Here is a 19,036-nt window from a genome sequence, read left to right as displayed (position 1 = left end):
ACAGAATGTCAAAAACGGTATATCATCTTTTTTTCATCTTAATAAAGAGAGTGGGTGACTTTGCCTCTATATTTGATGACTAGAGTGGTGTTTGTAAGGTGGGTTGGGTCAGTTGAATTGTCTGATACTCTGTCAGTTACCAACACTATCAGAAGTCACTTAAGTTCTAGAAGTCAGACAAGTTCTAGAAGTCACTCAAATTCTAGAAGTCACTCAAGTTCTAGGAGGCACACAGATTCTAAACATGAAAGCTCAAAGCCTTGTCAAACACAAAGCAGCTTATTTACACACACACACACACACACTTGCATGAAGGCTTTAAGGGTCCCTGACATCTTTTTCTAAGTCTTAAAGACTACAGCCTTTGCCTAGATACCAGTAATGGTGCAGAGTAGACAATAAATGTTTAAAGAATCAGTACACTCTGACAATTACCAAATGTGCTTTGTGAATCAGACAATTCATGCAAATCACTGAAATAAGGGGAAAAAACACAATATATGGGGCCTCACTTATCAGCAATTTACAACCTAATTATGTGACCATGTTGTAAGTACTCTATTTTATTGTCTGTGTAGGCAGAAGAACAATATTCTCAAGAAGTAAATATTTTTCCCTTTTAAGGTTAAGAATCTGCCCAAACTGCCTAGCTTCCTGGAGAAAAGGATTGATTATATTTGGGCAAAAGCAATAGTTTTCTTTTGTCAAAGGTGCATGTTTTAGAAAGATCACGGTAACATTCTCCCCAAAGCAAAAATGGTTTAACTTGGATTCTGGAAACGGCTACTAAGATGAGAAATCATCTCATTCTTTATCTGGGAGTTGCTACTGACCTGTAAATTGTTGTAACAATCCCGTGTGCTGGGATTACTGTGGACATACCAACTGAAGTGTATTGCTAAAAATATAATGGATATCTAGCTTAAGATAGCTAAATATAAGATTCTAAAGCAAACTTCCCAAAGAGGAACAGATGCCAGATAGAAAAGAATGTCAACTAGAGAACTGATGACATTAAAACTAAATAAAATCATGAAACTCCCATACAAAAAGTGCTTGGATCCTGATTAAATCATCACGGCTACAGGTCATAGACTTCTTTTTTTAATTGAAGTACCGTCAGTTACAAGGTGTCAATTTCTGGTGCACGGCACAATGTCCCAGTCACGCATATACATATATTCATTTTCATATTCTTTTCCATTAAAGATTATTACAAGGTATTGAATATAGTTCCCTGTGCTGTACAGAAGAAAATTTTTTAAAATCTGTTTTTATATATAGTGACTTTTAAATATGTTTTTTGAGGACTGCTTCAAGACAGCTACAGGACCTACAAGTCATAAAGATAAATGTTAGCTCTTGTTTTCCTCTAGGATTTTAGCTTGTTTTTAAGAAAAATAATTTTAAGAATTCTGGGAGGATTTTGGTTTCTGTATTTAGTTGATAACTCCCTCAAACTCGCTGGCATGTAAAGTATTTAAAACTTTCCTCTAAGTCAGCTGTCAAGAGGCAATTAGGCGTCTGCGCTGAACAATAAGAACCCCCCGGCACCACTTAAGTTTTGTGTGTAGACAGATTTGTGAGGCTTTTTAACTCCAGAGAGGTCAACACAACTCACTCTGCTTCCAGATTTGCCTTCCCTCTGTTTTTAACATACACACTTGGCCAAACGTGAGCACTCACTCTGAAAACTACAAATTGAACTCCACTGGGATTTTATAGGACCCCCACTGCAAGTAATTGGAGAGCACTGCCTGTAACCACAGTGAGTTGTCCCATCAGGAATATGGTGAGTCTCCCATCTGTTCTGAGTCTTTTATTTTCTGTAGTAGAGATTTTATTAAATCCAGCACATTTCTTGATAATTATTTTCTTACATTTTTATAATTTGTGTAGGTATTAATAGCATTTATTTTCCTCTTTTTAATTGGTTATTGGTGGTATATTGGAAAGCTATTGATTTACTATTATTTATTTATACCTATAATTAAATACGCTATGGTCATTTACTTGTGATTTTCTAAGGTTTTAATATGTTACCCTGGATAATATCCAATTCTTAAATAGAAATCATTATCCTTTGTGAGGGAGATGAACTATTTGCAAGGAGATATACACTTTAGGCATGCTTTAGGCAACACTAACCAAAATAAATAAGAAACATGTGCATGAAAGTAACTTATGGATCTATAATGTTTTAAATTGTCTTGTACGTTTAAAAACACAAAAATTAAGATCATGAACCAAATATCTTCTAAACAAATTTCTTGTTCATTTAATCTGAGAATCTTACTTGTATTAACATACTAAGGCTTCATTTAGAGTGAATGAAATGATGTTTTAAATCTAAAATTGAATAATCATTTTAAGAATTATCCAGGGACAGGGATTCACTTTATGGTCCCAGAGATGAAAAACATCAGATCTTAGAAATAGGAATTCTTTGTTCCTTATTGAGACAAAAAATATTGTCTATGATGCCTATAAATTAGAGGGTCTCTAATTTCTATTGTTTTTAGTAAAAACTATTACAAAATACTATTCACAAAGATTCCTCAACTGAAGACTTTTTCCCCAAAGGTAGAGGGGGAAAATTGTAAAATAATTGTTCATGAAAATGCACACACACACACATCCTAGAAGTATTTGATAAATGCAATTTTAAATCACCACTGTTTACACTTGAGAGGGAAATGGTAGCAGTCCCCTGGTAGCATACTGTTTTCTTACAAAGTTGCTGGTTTGATATGGAGGACTTTGGGAGGCATGAAACCAACAAAAGAAATCGACTCCCAAATTCCATTTGCCTCAGGGATATTTTAATCTTTGGGATTAAAAAAAAATCTTTCATCTTGTTTATCTACTGTATTTCACACTAGATAAAATTTCCCTCTTTCATCTTTTATTGGATTATTTAATCAAAATCTATTAAGGGCAAATAAAAGCAACTAAAGCATTTTCCCATGGAGATTGGCTGGAGTGGAGAGAAACATGTTAGAAATAATTCTCATTATCTCTAGTATTTTCTTTCCCAGTTAGAGAGGATAACATTTTGAACATCTGGAGGGGAGGGGATAGCTCAGTGGTAGAGTGCATGCCTGGCATGCATGAGGTCCTGGGTTCAATCCCCGGTACCTCCATTAAAAAAATAAATAAACCTAACTACCCACCCCCGCAAACACATTTTGAACATATGACCCATTAAATTCATTTATGTGTTTTTTGCCCTGGGCTTAGGAGTCACATGCGCTTTTCAGAAAATGACATAAAGTATTAAATAACATATGGTATTAAATACCCTTCTTAACTGGATCCACACTTGTTTTCCACATCTGCCCTTTCTTGTACATACCTGTATTTCCTTAAACATGAAGACACCCCACATTGCAGCTATCAATCCTGGACCCTTAAATAAAAACAAGAACTTCAGTTAAATTGTTAATATGTCTCACTGTACACTGCAAATACAGTAAATTGGAGAACTGACTTGACACTTCAATCAAATAAAATTTTTTGGTAAAAGCAATAGAACAATATTATCAGGAAAAAAACTATTCATAGTCTCAATCCTAACTCAACATTAAGTTAAACTACGTAGCACTAGGTGAAAAACGAAGACTTTTTTCCTTTTTTTCTTTATAGCTTTCATTTTTATTATTTTGTTGATGCTATAATAGTTTGTGCCATAGAATATTTTCCTTCAGTGTGATTTATAAAAAGATATTTAAATAAGCACGAAGTTTATTTTTTTTAGTGAACTACTTCCTTAGGGTACTAGAAATGGGCTTAATAGGAAAAAGCACATGAATAAGTTTATAACTTCCTTTAGCATGAGATAATCTCATAACTGAAGAAATTTTAGTATATTCTTTTGGATCCGAAAAATAATGTGCATACGGGAGCAGCATCCTCTTTAGTTTTTTTTTTTTTTAATCTGAAATTTCTGCACAGGTAATCAACTACGTCTAACGTTAAACTTTAATGAATACTAAAGGTGGCATCATGGAAAGATAGAAAAAACCATGTAAGGAAAAATAAACAATGGGTTAGTAAGCAGAACACGCAGACAGAAATGAAATAACATAGGAGAAAGAAAAGGAGAAGAAATGAGCTGGAAAAAAAAGATGATTCTGCAATTTGAAAACTTTAAACTATTGAAGTTTATTAATTTTTTATTTTTTAGCTGAGAAAGGAAAAAAAGTGGAATTTGGATTAATGGTGGTCTTTGTGGAGAAGGTGTGCTATCTCAGCATTTTTAGCATTCCTATGCAAGCCCTGCACAGACTCTGGAAAAGTTTCAGGTCAACAATTCCAACCTGTTTTTCCCCCTCCACCACTCCAACTGTCTACCTGACGGGGTCAACAAAGTTGGACTCCGCTCCTGGCATGTGAGTGAAGCAATAAAAACACATTACTCTCTGTTTATCAGTATCTGGAAAAGTCAGAATCAAAAAAGACAGAGAAATAGGTCAAAGGAACTGTCTTTGACCAGTGACGTATGGTCCTAAGCCTCAAAATTCAAACCAAACAAGAAACATCTGAGCCCTTTAGAAATTCCATGCTGCCTTTGGACAGGATGGGAGGAAACAACAGAAGCGGGGGTATAACGTTAATAATACCATGCCAACCACTCAAGAATTTATCCTCCTTAATCTGGAAATTCATTTCCCTTCAGAGTACATGGCAGAAGACAATACCAAGAGTTATTTTGACCTTTGATGCTTTTTGGCTGGTGACTTTCTAAACATTAGTTAGACATGGCCTAAGGGTTACTGGGAGAAGCAACGTGGTTGCAGGAAGCAGTTTTTTTGCTAACAGTAACAGGAGGAGAAGTCAGGGTGCACGGTCGCTGAATTGGGCCGACGAGGGCCCAGCAGGAAGGACATCTTAAAGAGAGGGCACCGTTTTGGGATTGGGAACGTGTGCTTTTCTTCTGTAAATTAATACAAATCACACATTTATAAATCAGCCTTTGAAAAGAAGGTGAACTTGAACCATCTGGAGAAGCTGATTCAGCCATTCAACCCCTCAGGGAAGACTTGGAGCAGAGTAACCAGCCCTGTGTCCTTCCTGCTACATTGGTTTTTTTTCTTCCTTTTTTTTTTTTTGCTTTTTAATTGATTATCTGTCAATAAAAAATACACATGCTGCTTTCAAGAAACTCCTGGTCTAATCACTAATGGATACGAACAATGGAAATATATGTACCTGAGAACAGGGTGTTGCTGGGATTTGAAAACTGTACTGTTTTTCTTTTTTTTTTCTCAATTTACCTTTTTAAAGGTGAACCATAGAGGATTTATAATGTGTTAATTTCTGGTGTACAATGTAGTGATTCATTTTTTCATACATATATATATTCCTTTTTGTATTCTTTTCCTTATAGGCTATTACAAGGTATTGAATATAGTTCCTTGTGCTCGACAGTAGGACATAGTTGTTTATCTGTTTTATATATAATAGTGTGTATCTGCAGTTCCTGAACTCCTAATTTATCCCTCCATGATCTCCTTCCCCCCGATAAACATGCTTGTTTTCAATGTCTGTGAGTTTGTCTCTGTCTTGTAAATAAGTTCATTTGTGTTATTTTTTTAGATTCTGCATATAAGTGATATCATACGGTATTATTCTTTCTCGGCCTGACTTACTTCTTAGTATGATCATCTCTAGGTCCATCCATGTTGCTACAAATGGCATTATTTCTTTCTTTTTATGGCTGAGTAGTATTCCACTATATATATGTACCACATCTTCTTTGTCCATTGATCTGTTGATGGACATTTAGGTTGCTTCCATGTCTTGCCTATTGTAAATAGCATTGCTATGAACACTGGGGTGCATGTACCTTCTCAAAGTAGAGTTCCCTCTGGATATATGCCCAGGAGGGAGATTGCTGGATCATATGGTAACTCTATTTTCAGTTTTTTGAGGAATCTCTGTACTGTTTTCCATAGTGGCTGCACCAAACTACATTCCCACCAGCAGTGTAGGAGGGTTCTCTTTTCTCCACACCCTCTCTAGCATTTATCGTGCATGGACTTTTGAATGATGGGCATTCTAACTGATGTGAGGTGATACTTCATGGTAGTTTTGATTTGCGTTTCTCTGACAAATAGCAATATTGAGCATTTTTTCATGTGCCTATTGGCCATGAAAAATGTACTCTTGATAAAATAAGATGAACCATATTCATAATTGTTGAAGCAGGGTGTGGGTGTGTTTAAAATTTCCCATTAAAAAAAAATCTACCTCTACCAGGAAAATACAATAAGGAAGAAGGTAGGATTCTGGAAGGCAAGACTGAATCTTTTCTGCATGTGGAGAAGGCTGTCCATGAACCGAGTAAGGACGGTGAAACCAAGCCAGAACCCAGTAGCAATAAGGACCTAGTTCCTCATCTCCCAGAAATACCTGTTCTTCCCAGGAAACAATCCTCAGGCACCAGAGGAAGCCACACCTGGTGGGTGAGGGGACTACTGATACCACAACGGTTGAGAAAACTCTTCTGGTGGCTCTAGGCTCCAAACGCCATAGTCACCACCCACGCTGGCCCTCTGTCCACACCCCACCATCCTCAGCAATTTATTTACACTGTTAGGCTTGTCCTAGGTCTTTGCCATAATTGAGTACAAGAGGCAGTAGCAGGAAAACCGTATCTCTGTCTACTATAAAATTTTGTGAAGAATATTATTGATCATTGCCCCATGTCCCCTGTAGAAGGGCGCATAGGTTAAATTCTGCTAAGAACTTGGTGTTTAAAAAAAGTAAAAAACAAAGAAAAAAGAAAAAAGAATATAGTATTAGAAAATAACTGGTCTTTTCTGAGGAACTAATGTTACCAGTTAAATTTTAAAAAAGAATTAGTCATCCCATTGACTTACCCTCTTTTGCAAGCACAAAGCAAAACAATATTTCATCACATAACTATTTCCCTCTGTTAGCTTACTTTCTCATTTTTCTCATAGTTTGGATTTTCTATTTGTGTTTGTATTTCTGTTTGTCTTGCACAACTTAATTGTATCCGTGTATTAGTTACTTCAAACTCATTTTGAAGAATCTGCATTTGTTCAAGACTGTAACTCAATTGAAAGACAGAATCACTATCATGTGACAAGGTTTAAATTGGATGTGATTGATGACTTGATCTATTTTAATACGTGTCATTCCTCCTCATGTAGTCGGATATCACTGTCAAGTAATATTTGCATCCTTAGTTGAAAAGCATGTCACACTGCATACTTTTCTTGACAGTTTTACTTTTAAGCATTTAACTGATTACTGTCCCACCCCATTACCAATTATGTTTTCTGTGTTACATGGTCATTTCTAGCATTAAACACATTTGAAATAATGAGAAACACACCCATTTTTGGAAAGAATTTGAGTCTTGCCATTCCAATGATGAAGACTTAAACTTAAAAAATTCCTTATAACTCAAGTTTGATGACACGCTCTCTCAGTAGAGTTTAAGAATGTCAAAATGTGAGTCCTTCAAATAAAAAAAAAAACCTAAACCCTTTATTTTTGAATTTAGTTGTACCTTAAAGCTAACTACTTTATGAGCGCAGCAGAACTGTCAAAAACATACTGTTTGAAACTGAGAATTTATATCGAAATTTAAGGATGTCTCAGACTTTTCTGCAATTGTATTTTAGACTAGACAATGTGTTTTAAAAAAGTCAATTTTGGAGGCTTGCACAGGTGTGTTGCTAACATGTTGTAGGCAAATTTCATTTATGATGATGATTCAGGAAACAGGGGAGGCAGGTAAACAACTTAACTGTCTAAGGAACTTGGAGTAGAAATAAGAACCCAACATTAAAATGATTAGTTCGGTGTGTATATGAATGACCTAGTTCCACAATGGACATGAAACAACTTCTAAATGGGATTCTACACTGAAGGCAGAAAGTAGCCTGTGTACTGAGAAGCCCTGAGATCTCCATGAAGCTGTGTCGCTTGAGATAATGCTCTTGGTACGACCCCAGTCTTCTCATCTTCAGAATGGGGACCATCCCACCAATACTCGTCCTGCCACTGTCAACAGAAACATTTTTGTTTTTCTGTTACCCAACTGTGCTACTGGTTGGCACCTAAAACACTGGATGTGGCAGGTTGTATCATGTCTGTCATGATGAACATTGTCCAGAGACAGAACTTTGCTTCAGAACCTTCGAAAGCCTTGGTTAAAATGCTGATGTACTGTAAGAAGAAGGGACAAAGTACTTTGTCTCTCAAGGTGGTCATGAGTTTCAGGTGCGATAATACACACAAAGCATTGTTGTATTTTATAAACTCATATAGAGATGGATATGGTTACAAAAGCAAATCATACAGTATCCAAAATGAAATTAGGTAAATGACCGAACAAAAACTACAAAGGTGAACAAACCTGCTCAAATGAGGTTAGCAGGACACCCTTGGTGGTCAAGGACATGAGACGAGAGGGTGTTTATCTACATAAACCTGTTATATTACTCGTCTTCCTGGAAAATCAAACCCTGTGACAGTCTCCAGTGATTCACTGAGGACGCGTCAGGAAAACGAGGTTTACAAGTGCACAACAAAAATCTGGAGGAGCAATCCAGCTACTTACAGCAGTGATTATCGGGAAACTGACCACGGCGCTGAGGGAGCGATTGGCTATAAACCAGCAGCAGGTGGCTATGGCCCAGAGTCCTCCCGACAGGAACCCTGAAACACAGACAGCACACACTGACCTGCACGTCCCTCTCCTGCAGAGCCCAGCTCAGGGAGAGCAGGGACATCCCAGTGCACGTACCCGCACCTTCTTATCAACTGATGCCCAGCACGGGTTTCTGAACCAGGTCTTATGACCATTTTGGAAACCAAATGATTTCTCTCTTTTTAAAAAATTGAAATATAGTTGATACAATGTTGTGTTAGTTTCAGGTGTACAGCATAATAATTCAGTTACACATGTATATTCTTTTTCATATTCTTTTCATTATAGGTGATTACAAGCTACTGAATATAGTTCCCTGTGCTATACAGTAAGTCCTTGTTGTTTATCTCTTTCATGTACAGTAGTGTATATATGCAAATCCCCAACTCCTAATTTATCCCTCCGCCACACACTTTCCCCTCTGGTAACCATACGTTTGTTTTGATTTCTCTTTTCTTGACTGCTGTGGGTATCATATAACCCTTCACTTTATTGACATGAAATCAAGTTCCCAAATATTAGTTGAGGTAAAGACTGAGGTGGAGAGGGATCTAAGAAGATACTGGATCTGAATGTATCCTGCAAACACCATTTACTCTAAACCACGAACATAAAAATATGTGAAATTCAGAATCACTCTAATGGGAAAAAAAAGAAAAAACTCCTAGAACCTGAATAAAAATACCAGCTAAAATTTTCAGGATACTTCAGCTAAACATTCAGTAAATATTCTACCATTTTCTAAAACAGTATCATGGTGTAGAGACCCACTTGGGCTTAAATCAGTCAGGCACTCAGACTGAATCTCTTACATATGCTTTATTTTGTTCTTTAAAAAATTTTACTTATACCCCTATATTCCATGTTGAATTATAGCAAACTGCTAAATAAGTGAGAGAGTATAATTTCCTGTTATATATATATATATAATCATCAATGCTTAATGGACTAAATCCAAAAGCATGTGCATTTAATATACCTTTTTTAAACACTAAAATACTTTCTCCTAACTTTTTGAAGAAAATCTTTGCTTTCCCAAGTGACTGCAGATTCCTATTTGTTGATACTTAAAAAAACAGTCACAGGACTGTGACTTTTAATACGAACTCTGAGTGAAGAAGAAATAGTCTGCTGATCAATACACAAGCTGTTTTGGCATTGGAAACAATCTTGGATTCATTGTTCAAGTTCTGAGTTCTGTAATAATGACTTGGCATTTCAAGCCCAGTTTCACGGTTTTTAAATCCATCGTATTTGTTGGTGAACTGGACCAAAGCAACTGAGGGAATGAACACAGACAAAAACAGACGCGCACACAGACAAAAACAGACGCGCACACACACACACACACACACACACACACACACAAACACACACACACACAGGATGACGATTTACGCTAAATGAATACAGGATGCTGCTTTCACAGAGTAAGCAGACCATCTGTAGTAAATGCTCTTACCTGGCAAGACTGCTTCAGGATACAGTTTAGGGTTATTTTTCATGGCTATACAGTATGCCAAGAAGTAGACCGTGCTTGTAAGAAAGATGCCGCTAAAATGTGCAAAAACGTAGTCCAAATCTGAAAAGACAGATTACAAAGCTCTCAAGCATATCACATTAGTCATTTCAAATATATTTAGAGTTCTAAGAATGAGACTAGCTCACCACAATTAACCTTACAGGGAAAGGAAGCGTTAATTCTACTTTATCAGCCTAGTGTTCTCCATGCTGTTTATATAGAATTTTAATGTATCTAAAATACTGAGACGTAAGTTAGTTCCTATAATCAAAATCTAAAAGGTTTGGTTATCTTGGAAAGCTAATGGTTATCTTGGAAAGCTAAATAAGAAACAACAAACATTAGTATGACGTTCATATCTCCTTTTGTAAGAATAGGTATTCGGACCTAATTTTACTGATTTTACTAATGGCTACAACAATTGTAGCAAACCTCCAAGTAGACTGTAGTTAGGAGGGTAGCGTGTGAAAAACTGTGAAGGTGCTAATTTTATACGGTCTATGGATCTGGAGACCAGCATCTGGGTTGTAGGTGGCAGCTACACGGAAGCATATTCAGGAAGTTATTCCAAAGAGGATTTTATTTAACTATTTACCGTAAACCTAATTACAGGGGGGAGTTAATAACACAGATGGTGCCCTGGTATGTGAGAAACCCCAGCCCCACTGACTATTTACAGCAGATGGCACTTTGGCCATACAGATGGGTGTACAAGGTTCTTGGCTGTGAAGGTCACACTGGGCTCAGTGTTTCTCTCAGTTAGATCTGGAGAAAGATGGGTGGCCATGTTTAGGGAGGAAAGTTTGGAAGACAGAGAGTCGGTCTATTCTCTAAACTCTTACATCCTACTTCTGAATCACATCAGAACAACACGTCCATCTTAAGACCATGGCAGGAGGCAGCATAACACGGCGATTAGAAACAGAGGAGCTGGTGGGACTCCTCAAGCCACTCCCTGTTAACCTGTAGACTTGGGTAAATTCCCTAATCTCTGTCTTAATTTTCTCAATTTTTTCCAAGATAATAATGGTACCCGACCAGGAAGTTTGCGATGAGGGTCAAGTAAGTCATTACTGTCATGTGCTTAGAACTGTGCCCAGAGCACACACTACTTCTGATTGTTAAATAAATGAAGTGAAAAATGAAATGCCTTGCCTCCTTGAATTATTTTGGAATAAACTGGAATAAAGTGCATTTCTATCAGACCACATTTGAGTTGTCATAAGAAAGACCCCCATGAGCGGATTGTACTATTTATACAAAGAGATTGTTGGGGACATTGCTTATTATGTCCTGGTACCAAGAACAACTGTGCTCCTGAACAATGAGCTGTTTTTATTTTGTGTTCGCTGAATTGTGGGGCTGGTCTGATTTCCCTTGTGACTCTAAGAAATCTGTACTCATTGCTGACAAGTGTACAAGTGTGGTGTGGTTTTGAGACGCCTTCATGGCTGCATTTGATTTTTTTCCCTCATTTTTCCTTCTCTCACTTTATCTGATGTTCTTCTATTTTTATTCGTTTGCAATCCTTTCAAATGAAAAGAATAAAAATACAGAAAGCGTTTGTGCAGAATCCTAAGCACTGACACACGGGCATAAAGGCTTTGAGTCCCGTGTGTGTGGCTGACTGTAAAAGGGAGGCACAGACTATGGCATCTACCCAGTCTGTCCTCTCATCGCAGATCGAGTTCGAATCCCAGCTTCTCCACTGACCTTTCCCTCGAGACTTGCCCTCCAAGCCTCTCCCTTATCTGAACATCAGTGACTTCCATTTTCTGTCCCATCTGTGTAGGACTGCCTGATCCGCGAGCTCATTCTTTCATCACTTCACGGGTGTAAGCCACGTTTCTGTGTAGTTCCAGGACCCTGAACAGACACTCTTTCATTTCCTTCTGAGGCTGGGAAGGCTGTCACACACAGCGCGGAGGGGACGCTGAGAGAGGAATTCTCCTGCTCTTGCTGGAGACCGAGATAATCAGGGAGCATCACTTTGGGCCTTCAGTGCACACCTCCGTGCTTGATAAATAATATCCTCACTAAGTAGGCTAGACTTTGACCTTTCCTTGATTTTAAAATACCATGTGCTGCCCTTTAGTGTTTTTTTTTTTTTAAAGAGGAAAATATATATTTTCCCAGAGATCATCAAACAGAAAAATAATCTCCAAATCTTGCTGGAAAGCCAGAGACCGTGATAAGATCTGAGCAGCTGAAAGAAATCCCGATGAGAATACAGCTGATCATATTTGTACGTTAAAGATCACAGGGAAATATTCAGATAGTCCTTTATTTCTTTCCGTCTTCAGCGACCTTCTAATTTCTCCCTTAGGATGAAAAAGTTGGATCAAATCTGATGAGTAAATAAAATAAATGTCTATTTTAAGGCAGGACAAGGACATTTAAACATGAACGTAGCCCTCTGGGTCTGTGTGGGCCTCCTCCCCACCTCTAATGTCCAGTGTGCACCTGTATCTGGTAGCCAGGCCTCCTCAAAGATGGGAGTGCCCACCTGACTGTGGAGACCGATTTATTTACTTTTCTTCTGACGCTAGCAACGTAACTTCTTACCAGAATAGCATCCTTCCCCAGCTCCGCGGGGGGTCATGGTGACCAGCTGCTGGCTTTGTATGTGCTCAGCTGGACTCTATATCTTTGGTGAACTTTATGTAAAATATCAGTATGTCACTTTGATGCACGATCTTTTGTCTCAAAAATGTATGTGACTCTGCCTTCAATGGCTAACAGGTGGAACAGTCCTCAGGGCTTCCGAGAGTCTGTCTCCTAGGTTATTATAATCCTCAGTTTGGCGCAAATAAAATTCCCTCTTTTTCTTCTTACCTTGGTTGTGAATTGAGCTTTTGCTGACAAATCTAGGTACCAGTATCGACTACAGTCACATTCTTTCCATATTCTTAAGTAGAAGACCAGGTACTGAGTCTATCTGGAAAGGGAAACAAGTGTTCTCCTCTCACCGTTCTGGCTGGCTCCCGCGTACGCACTGCCATTTCTCTTGCTGTGGTCCTTGATGTAAATGACCGGCACAAATGTGGACCCGTAGAGTATTCCAGATACCACCGCGAGACTGCAGCCCCTGAGGAAAACAAACAAGATACTGATCACCTTGGCCCAAAGCAGCGTTGCTGCCACACACACAGGTGGACTCATCTCGGAAGCGTGCTTCCAGACGTAAAGCACCAGACACTAGGAGGCTGGTGAGTCCTGTTTTGAAATCAATTGCGCATCTATTTCAAGCATGGTGATGAGCTGAAGTCACAGGGGTGCCCTGCAGTGTCCGTCCAGGTGGCGTCAGCGCTAGGACGCAGCTCCAGCCCTCCACCGTCTAAGGGTGGAAGGACCTGATTTATAGACGATAATGGGTTATCATTGCAAACTGTCAATCCAAGGAGGAGAATACGGCCATCATATTATACAGGTGATGTAAATCAACCTGGATCTCTAATTAAATTACGAAGTACTTGTGGACTGACCCTGGGCCCTGCGCTCCTTTTTAAAACACCCTATAGTAATAACCCAGGGCTAGAACAGACCAAGTACTCAACACATGTTTGTTTAGAACAACCACTGAGATCCACAGACTCGTCTACGTCTTAGACGTGATCAACAGGGAGAGATGATTTCATAAAATGATTTGACTACTTCAGGCAAAGCATTACTTTTTTGTAAGAAGGAAGTGTTTTGCTTTAAGTATTTGAGTTGTGTTGACCCCTCAGACTTGGGTTACATCTGCATGAAGCCAGCATTTCCAATGATTCTGGGGGGAGGTGAGTCGTATTTGGGGACAGTCCCTTTTAGCTTGATACAAAGGACCATGGCATGAAACAGGAAAGACTTTTTAGGCAAAAACCATTCCTTTCCAAGCTTAAAGACACATTCTTAAAGTCTAGTTTAGTAGTGCTTTAAGGAACAGGAGACTGTAGGGTGTCACAGGGCCAGTGAGCCTGGTCACGCTGGAACCCCTGCGTCCCAGTGAAGCCTGGACCTCGTGGTCCTCACGGAGGGTCCCAAACACAGACCAGATTAATAGACTAGGCCCAGGTAATGAGACAGCTCAAAACATTCTTCTTAGCACATATTCCCTCAGCGAAGGGGATGCTTGGTGAAAAAAACGTTTTGTTTGCAAGATCTTAATTCTAAAGCAAAAATAGCAACGTCTTTATTTCTTCCAAAGCTCGTGTGTTAGTTCATTGTTTCATTCATTCAATTTATTCAGCTATTTGTTGAGCATTTATTATGCACCCAGTGCTCTTTCCCACTGTAAGGTCAGTGTATATACCAACGAAGAAGAGCTTTCTGTTCTTGAAGTGTCACCCTGTAAAGGTGTAGCTCAGTGGTAGAGCACGTGCTTAGCATGCACAAGGTCATGGGTTCAATCCCCAGTACCTCCATTAAAGTAACTAAATAAATAAACCTAGTTACCCCCCCCCACAAAACCAAAAACAAACAAAACCCACAAACAAAATACGTAGTCAATAAATAAATCAATCTAATTACCCCCAAAATAACAAAACAGCTGTCAATTGAAAAATGCAAGCTATATACTATTACAGACTCATATTTCTTGTATAAAACATATAGCAATTTCATATATAAAACTTTTTCCAGCTTTTTTTTGCTTTCTTTTTATTGACATATAGTCAGTTTACAATGTGTTAGTTTCTGGTGTACAAAATAGTGATTCAGTTGTACATATATATATATTTTTTCATATTCTTTCTCATTATAGGCCATTACAAGGTATTGAATATAGTTCCTTGTGCTATACAGTAGGGCCTTGCTGTTTATTTTACATACAGTAGTTAGTATCTGCAAATCCCCAGCTCCCAATTTATCCCTTCCCACCCTCTTTCCCCTCTGGTAAACATAAGTTTGTTTTCTATCTTTGTGAGTCTGTTTCTATTTTGTAAATAAGTTCATTTGTAAATAAGAAGCTGTGGTGTATGTATACAATGGAATACTACTCTGCCATAAAAAGGAATGAAATAATGCCATTTGCAGCAACATGGATGGACCTGAAGATTATCATTCTAAGTGAAGGAAGTCAGACAGAGAAAGAAATATACCATGATATCACTCACATGTGGAATCTAAAAAAATGACATAAGTGAACTTATTTTCAAAACAGAATCATACATAAAACATATAAACATTCTAATATTTCCTTGCCAGCCCCTAAACCCTTAAAATATAGGGGCTGTTGTTAACCATCACCCTTTCAGTGTTTATGGAGATAGCAGGGGAGCGGGGTTAGGGCCTACATGGACCCAAAATAGTCTACTGTATTTGAAAATAAACATCTTGGGATTATAAAACTGTCTTTAACCACGAGGGGAGGGACTTCCAGTGGAGAGCGGGCCTCCCAAGCCGTGCCATAACAGAGACGTGCGTTGCCTAATTCGATTGTGATTGTACTCTGTGATCAACACTTCTATGCTACTTTATTTTGCTTTTTTTCTTTTCTTTACTTTACCCTTTCATTTTAGGCACAAAAGTCTTGCAAAATGAGACTGCCTTTGCCAGCTGCTTATTGGCCAGAGACACTGCAGCAGCTTAGGAATTCCTTGAAGCCCTGAGACCAAAGACCTCTGTAACTTTAAAACTCAGCCGGAGACCAGAGAGTCCCTCCACTGTGGAGGTAAGAAGCCAAAGCCTGTGTTACCATTTTCTCCGTGAACTCAGGTGCATATAACCTCACTCCCGTTATCCTGGCTTTAACCGACCATGAAACAGGATAACGGGACCTCGTCTTACACTAAGCGGTGTTGCGCTGTAGAAAGTTTATCCACCCAGGAGTAATCAGGATCCGGATCTTGAATTTTGTTAATCACCTAGTGAAAACATTGGCAAAAAGCAGAACAAAGATCAATTGATCATCACCCTGGAGATGAAAAGCTTTTCAGTGTTTTTCACTTCTCTCTCAAACACACGTTAAAACATGAACACGTTACCCGGCATTCTGACTCTGTGGGCACCTCTAGACTCAAATGTTTCTGAGTCTCTCTTTCACTCGGGATGGTTTGGCAGTTGGCAACTTCTCCATTTGCATTTTTTTCACAATTTAATATATGGCTATTTTGATATGCCTATCAAAACTAACAAAAGTTATTAATGCTTGCATTTATTTGCATATTTTAATACTCTGTAAAGAAATTAGAACTTAAGAGTTTTCTACTACGGAATTTTTAAGATCAATAGGCATATTTTTATTCAGACTTTTTTTTTTAAAGTAAATTAGTTGATAAAACATTTCCAGCCTTGTTTCAAGATTAGCTAATATCTGGAGTCGGGAAAAATTAGGAACCAATTCAGAATATTTCTACTATTGAATGGAATCCTCTGTCTCTTACCTGAAGCTTCCTCACTGTTATACTCTCACTACTTTTGTAGGAGAGAAGAAACTAGATTTGAATTCCTCCCACTTGCTAAGTCAAGATTTCCTTTGGCAATAATGCTTTCTTCCACCCCGGGGACCTTGCAACGTATGGCCGCACACTAACAGAGACTGTGTATGTATCTTTAGACTTAGTTTACTTACATCCTTCCATCTTGATGGAAACATCTGAGGCAATTAGCCTACGATGTAGCTTTTCCCAAGCTGCATTTACTTTATTTTCTTTCTTTCCCCCTTTGGGTGAAGGGTGGCTGGTTAGGAAGTGTCTGTACCCCCTAAATCGGCAGGGAACACCAGACACCTTTCCCCCACCTCACTCCTCCATCCTCTGATTACAGATACCTGTGGATTCATACATCTCTTTCCTCTGACATCTAAGCCAATTATTGTTTAACTGTAGTGTCAATTGAACTAAGGTTGCAGTCACTTTAGTTGTGAACCTTTTGGATTGCGGAAGAAGGGTGGGGAAGAAAAGATGAATTTTGAAGTACGGAGTAGATGCGGCACCTTCTGGAGAAGCAATACCTCGGTAGGGGGCAGGGACGCCAGGTTTAGAGGGCAGCTGGGTAGCCCTGGTCCCATGGCAGGTGGAAGAGACACCTGGCAAAGGAAGGACCGGAGTCTGGGCTCACGGCGATGGGGGCTGGCTCCGAGGTTGCTTTTGTACTTGGAGCCACTGGTCAAGGGTGTCCCTGCTTAATTTCTATTTGCTTCCCAGACTAATTTAGGTTCTTCAAAGTCAAAGCAGTGACTCCTTACATACTTCCTGTCTTTGCCTTTGAGTGGAACCAGATACGGCAGAAAAGAGAAATAGGAGAAAATCCAGTCTAGTTCCTACTTTCAAATGACTCGATTTACCCTTTCACTGACTTCCTCTGGTCCACTGCCCCCTGCCCTCCCGGGGCATCCTTTAAAGCCGCCTTCCACCTCTTTTCTAAACTGACTTTCACATTCTTCATCAGCATTTAGGGCTCCCCTTAAGTTATTCCAAAATATGGGGTTGTATGTCCATCCCCTAATAGAGATCTACTGTTAATAAAAACAGACCTCTGTGTTTGTTGAGAACCTTTATCGTGGAACTACTGATTGGTTACTTCATAGACCTCGCCGGAATAAACACACTAAGATATTTCAGAGAGCCCCGATTAAAAACAAAATTCCCCACCACCTTCTCATCCGTGTTCAAGTTTCTGCATTTTCCTTTGGTCTTAATTTCATGCTTCGGATCACGCTGTCTCTCTCACTGTACTCACATGCTCTGTCATCAGTGGGGTGGTGTCCACGGAACGTGTGTTATTTGGTATTTCACTTTTGATGAACAAAAATATGAAAGCACTGTAAAGGAAATAAATTTCAGTGATGTCTCTCGTAACCCTGGTTCATATCGAGTTGCCTGATATTTAAGGGAAATTTAACAGCTTAAATCCAGTCCTAATGATAATGAGATTATTTCTGAACTGCCTCTTTGAGGGTCCTGCCTTTTTTCTAGCACTGCCTTCTCTCTGACATCTCTCGTTATCCTTAACTGCAACTGGTTAAAAGCTAAACTCAAAAGCTTACTCCCCAAATCAGTTCTTTCCCTTGATTTTCTTGTTTCACTCAGTGGCCCCATCTTTCTTTTATTTATTTTTTTCCTGCTTAATCCTGTAATCACATGGTAAAAAATACAAACAAAAAAATCTCCCTTGAAATAGTATTTCTCACTTGTTGGATTGACAACATCCTCAGCTGGACAAACTCTAGGAGGCGGGCCCCACTGGTGTGAGTACAACCCCCACGGAGGGGACTCTGGGGCCACATACCACAGCCACAGGCATGTCCACCCATGACCTGACCAATCCTGCTCTGGTCCCTGTAATACAGGTACAGCCACACTCAGGTGAGCCAACCTTCAAGGTCACACTATGGAATATGACACACCTGTTAAAAAGGAACGAGGACACCCTCTATGCTCTGATATGGAAAGTTCTCCAGAGTATAGTTTATGAGACAAAAACACACATCCTTAGCCTAACAAATTTTTGTCCTTAAACATCTCTCTCATAATGATAGTTTTACCTCTTCTTTTCCAATGTGGATCCCTTGTATTTCCTTGTATTTCTTTTTCTTGTCTAATTGCTATGGCTAGGACTGCCAATACTGTATTGAATAGAAGTGGTGACAGTGGGCATCCTTGTCTTATTCCAGATCTTAGCAGAAAGCCTTTCAGCTTTTCACTGTTGCGTTTTGAATGTGAACCACTGTGGCTAATACCGTCCATGAGGAACAGGTTTTCAGAGAAAGCTAAAATAAGAACAGGAGTTCTGACTGGGAAATGCTGAAGGCAAAGAGAAAGGAACCGACGGCCCGGTGCTTGCGGACCGCTGACCCTGCGCCTGACCCAGCGGGCCACCTCCCCTGGGGCGTCTCCCTTGAGATG

The 19,036-nt window shown here is 39.1% G+C and overlaps 1 protein-coding gene, 1 long non-coding RNA gene and 1 other non-coding gene across 7 annotated transcripts in view; 2 read left to right on the top strand and 1 right to left on the bottom strand.

Annotated features, from left to right (window-relative positions):
* Positions 1–19,036, bottom strand: part of TMEM144 (transmembrane protein 144) — a 37,065-nt gene that overhangs the window by 2,893 nt on the left and 15,136 nt on the right. For all 4 annotated transcript variants that reach the window (XM_045517058.2, XM_010955494.3, XM_074376676.1 and 1 more), the window contains 6 exons: positions 17,871–17,952; positions 15,978–16,054; positions 13,181–13,299; positions 10,152–10,271; positions 8,600–8,697; positions 3,356–3,409 (listed from right to left, as the gene is read on the bottom strand). In XM_045517058.2, the coding sequence (XP_045373014.1) occupies positions 3,356–3,409; positions 8,600–8,697; positions 10,152–10,271; positions 13,181–13,299; positions 15,978–16,054; positions 17,871–17,952 (550 nt within the window). The remainder of the gene's footprint in view (positions 1–3,355; positions 3,410–8,599; positions 8,698–10,151; positions 10,272–13,180; positions 13,300–15,977; positions 16,055–17,870; positions 17,953–19,036) is intronic.
* Positions 1,216–18,935, top strand: LOC141579601 (uncharacterized). Of its 2 annotated transcripts, XR_012511331.1 has the most exons (4): positions 1,216–1,792; positions 4,187–4,391; positions 15,710–15,861; positions 18,805–18,935. It is a non-coding gene; the product is annotated as an uncharacterized LOC141579601 (long non-coding RNA). The 2 variants fall into 2 exon arrangements; XR_012511330.1 differs by lacking the exon at positions 18,805–18,935 and having other exon boundaries at positions 15,710–15,971.
* TRNAA-GGC (transfer RNA alanine (anticodon GGC)) lies at positions 3,071–3,143 on the top strand. The gene has a single exon. It is a non-coding gene; the product is annotated as a tRNA-Ala (tRNA).

Source organism: Camelus bactrianus, chromosome 2, assembly GCF_048773025.1.
Source record: "Camelus bactrianus isolate YW-2024 breed Bactrian camel chromosome 2, ASM4877302v1, whole genome shotgun sequence".
NCBI classification, from domain to species: Eukaryota; Metazoa; Chordata; class Mammalia; order Artiodactyla; family Camelidae; genus Camelus; species Camelus bactrianus.
The sequence above is the reverse complement of the archived record's forward strand: the minus strand, read 5'-3'. Positions and strand labels throughout refer to the sequence as shown.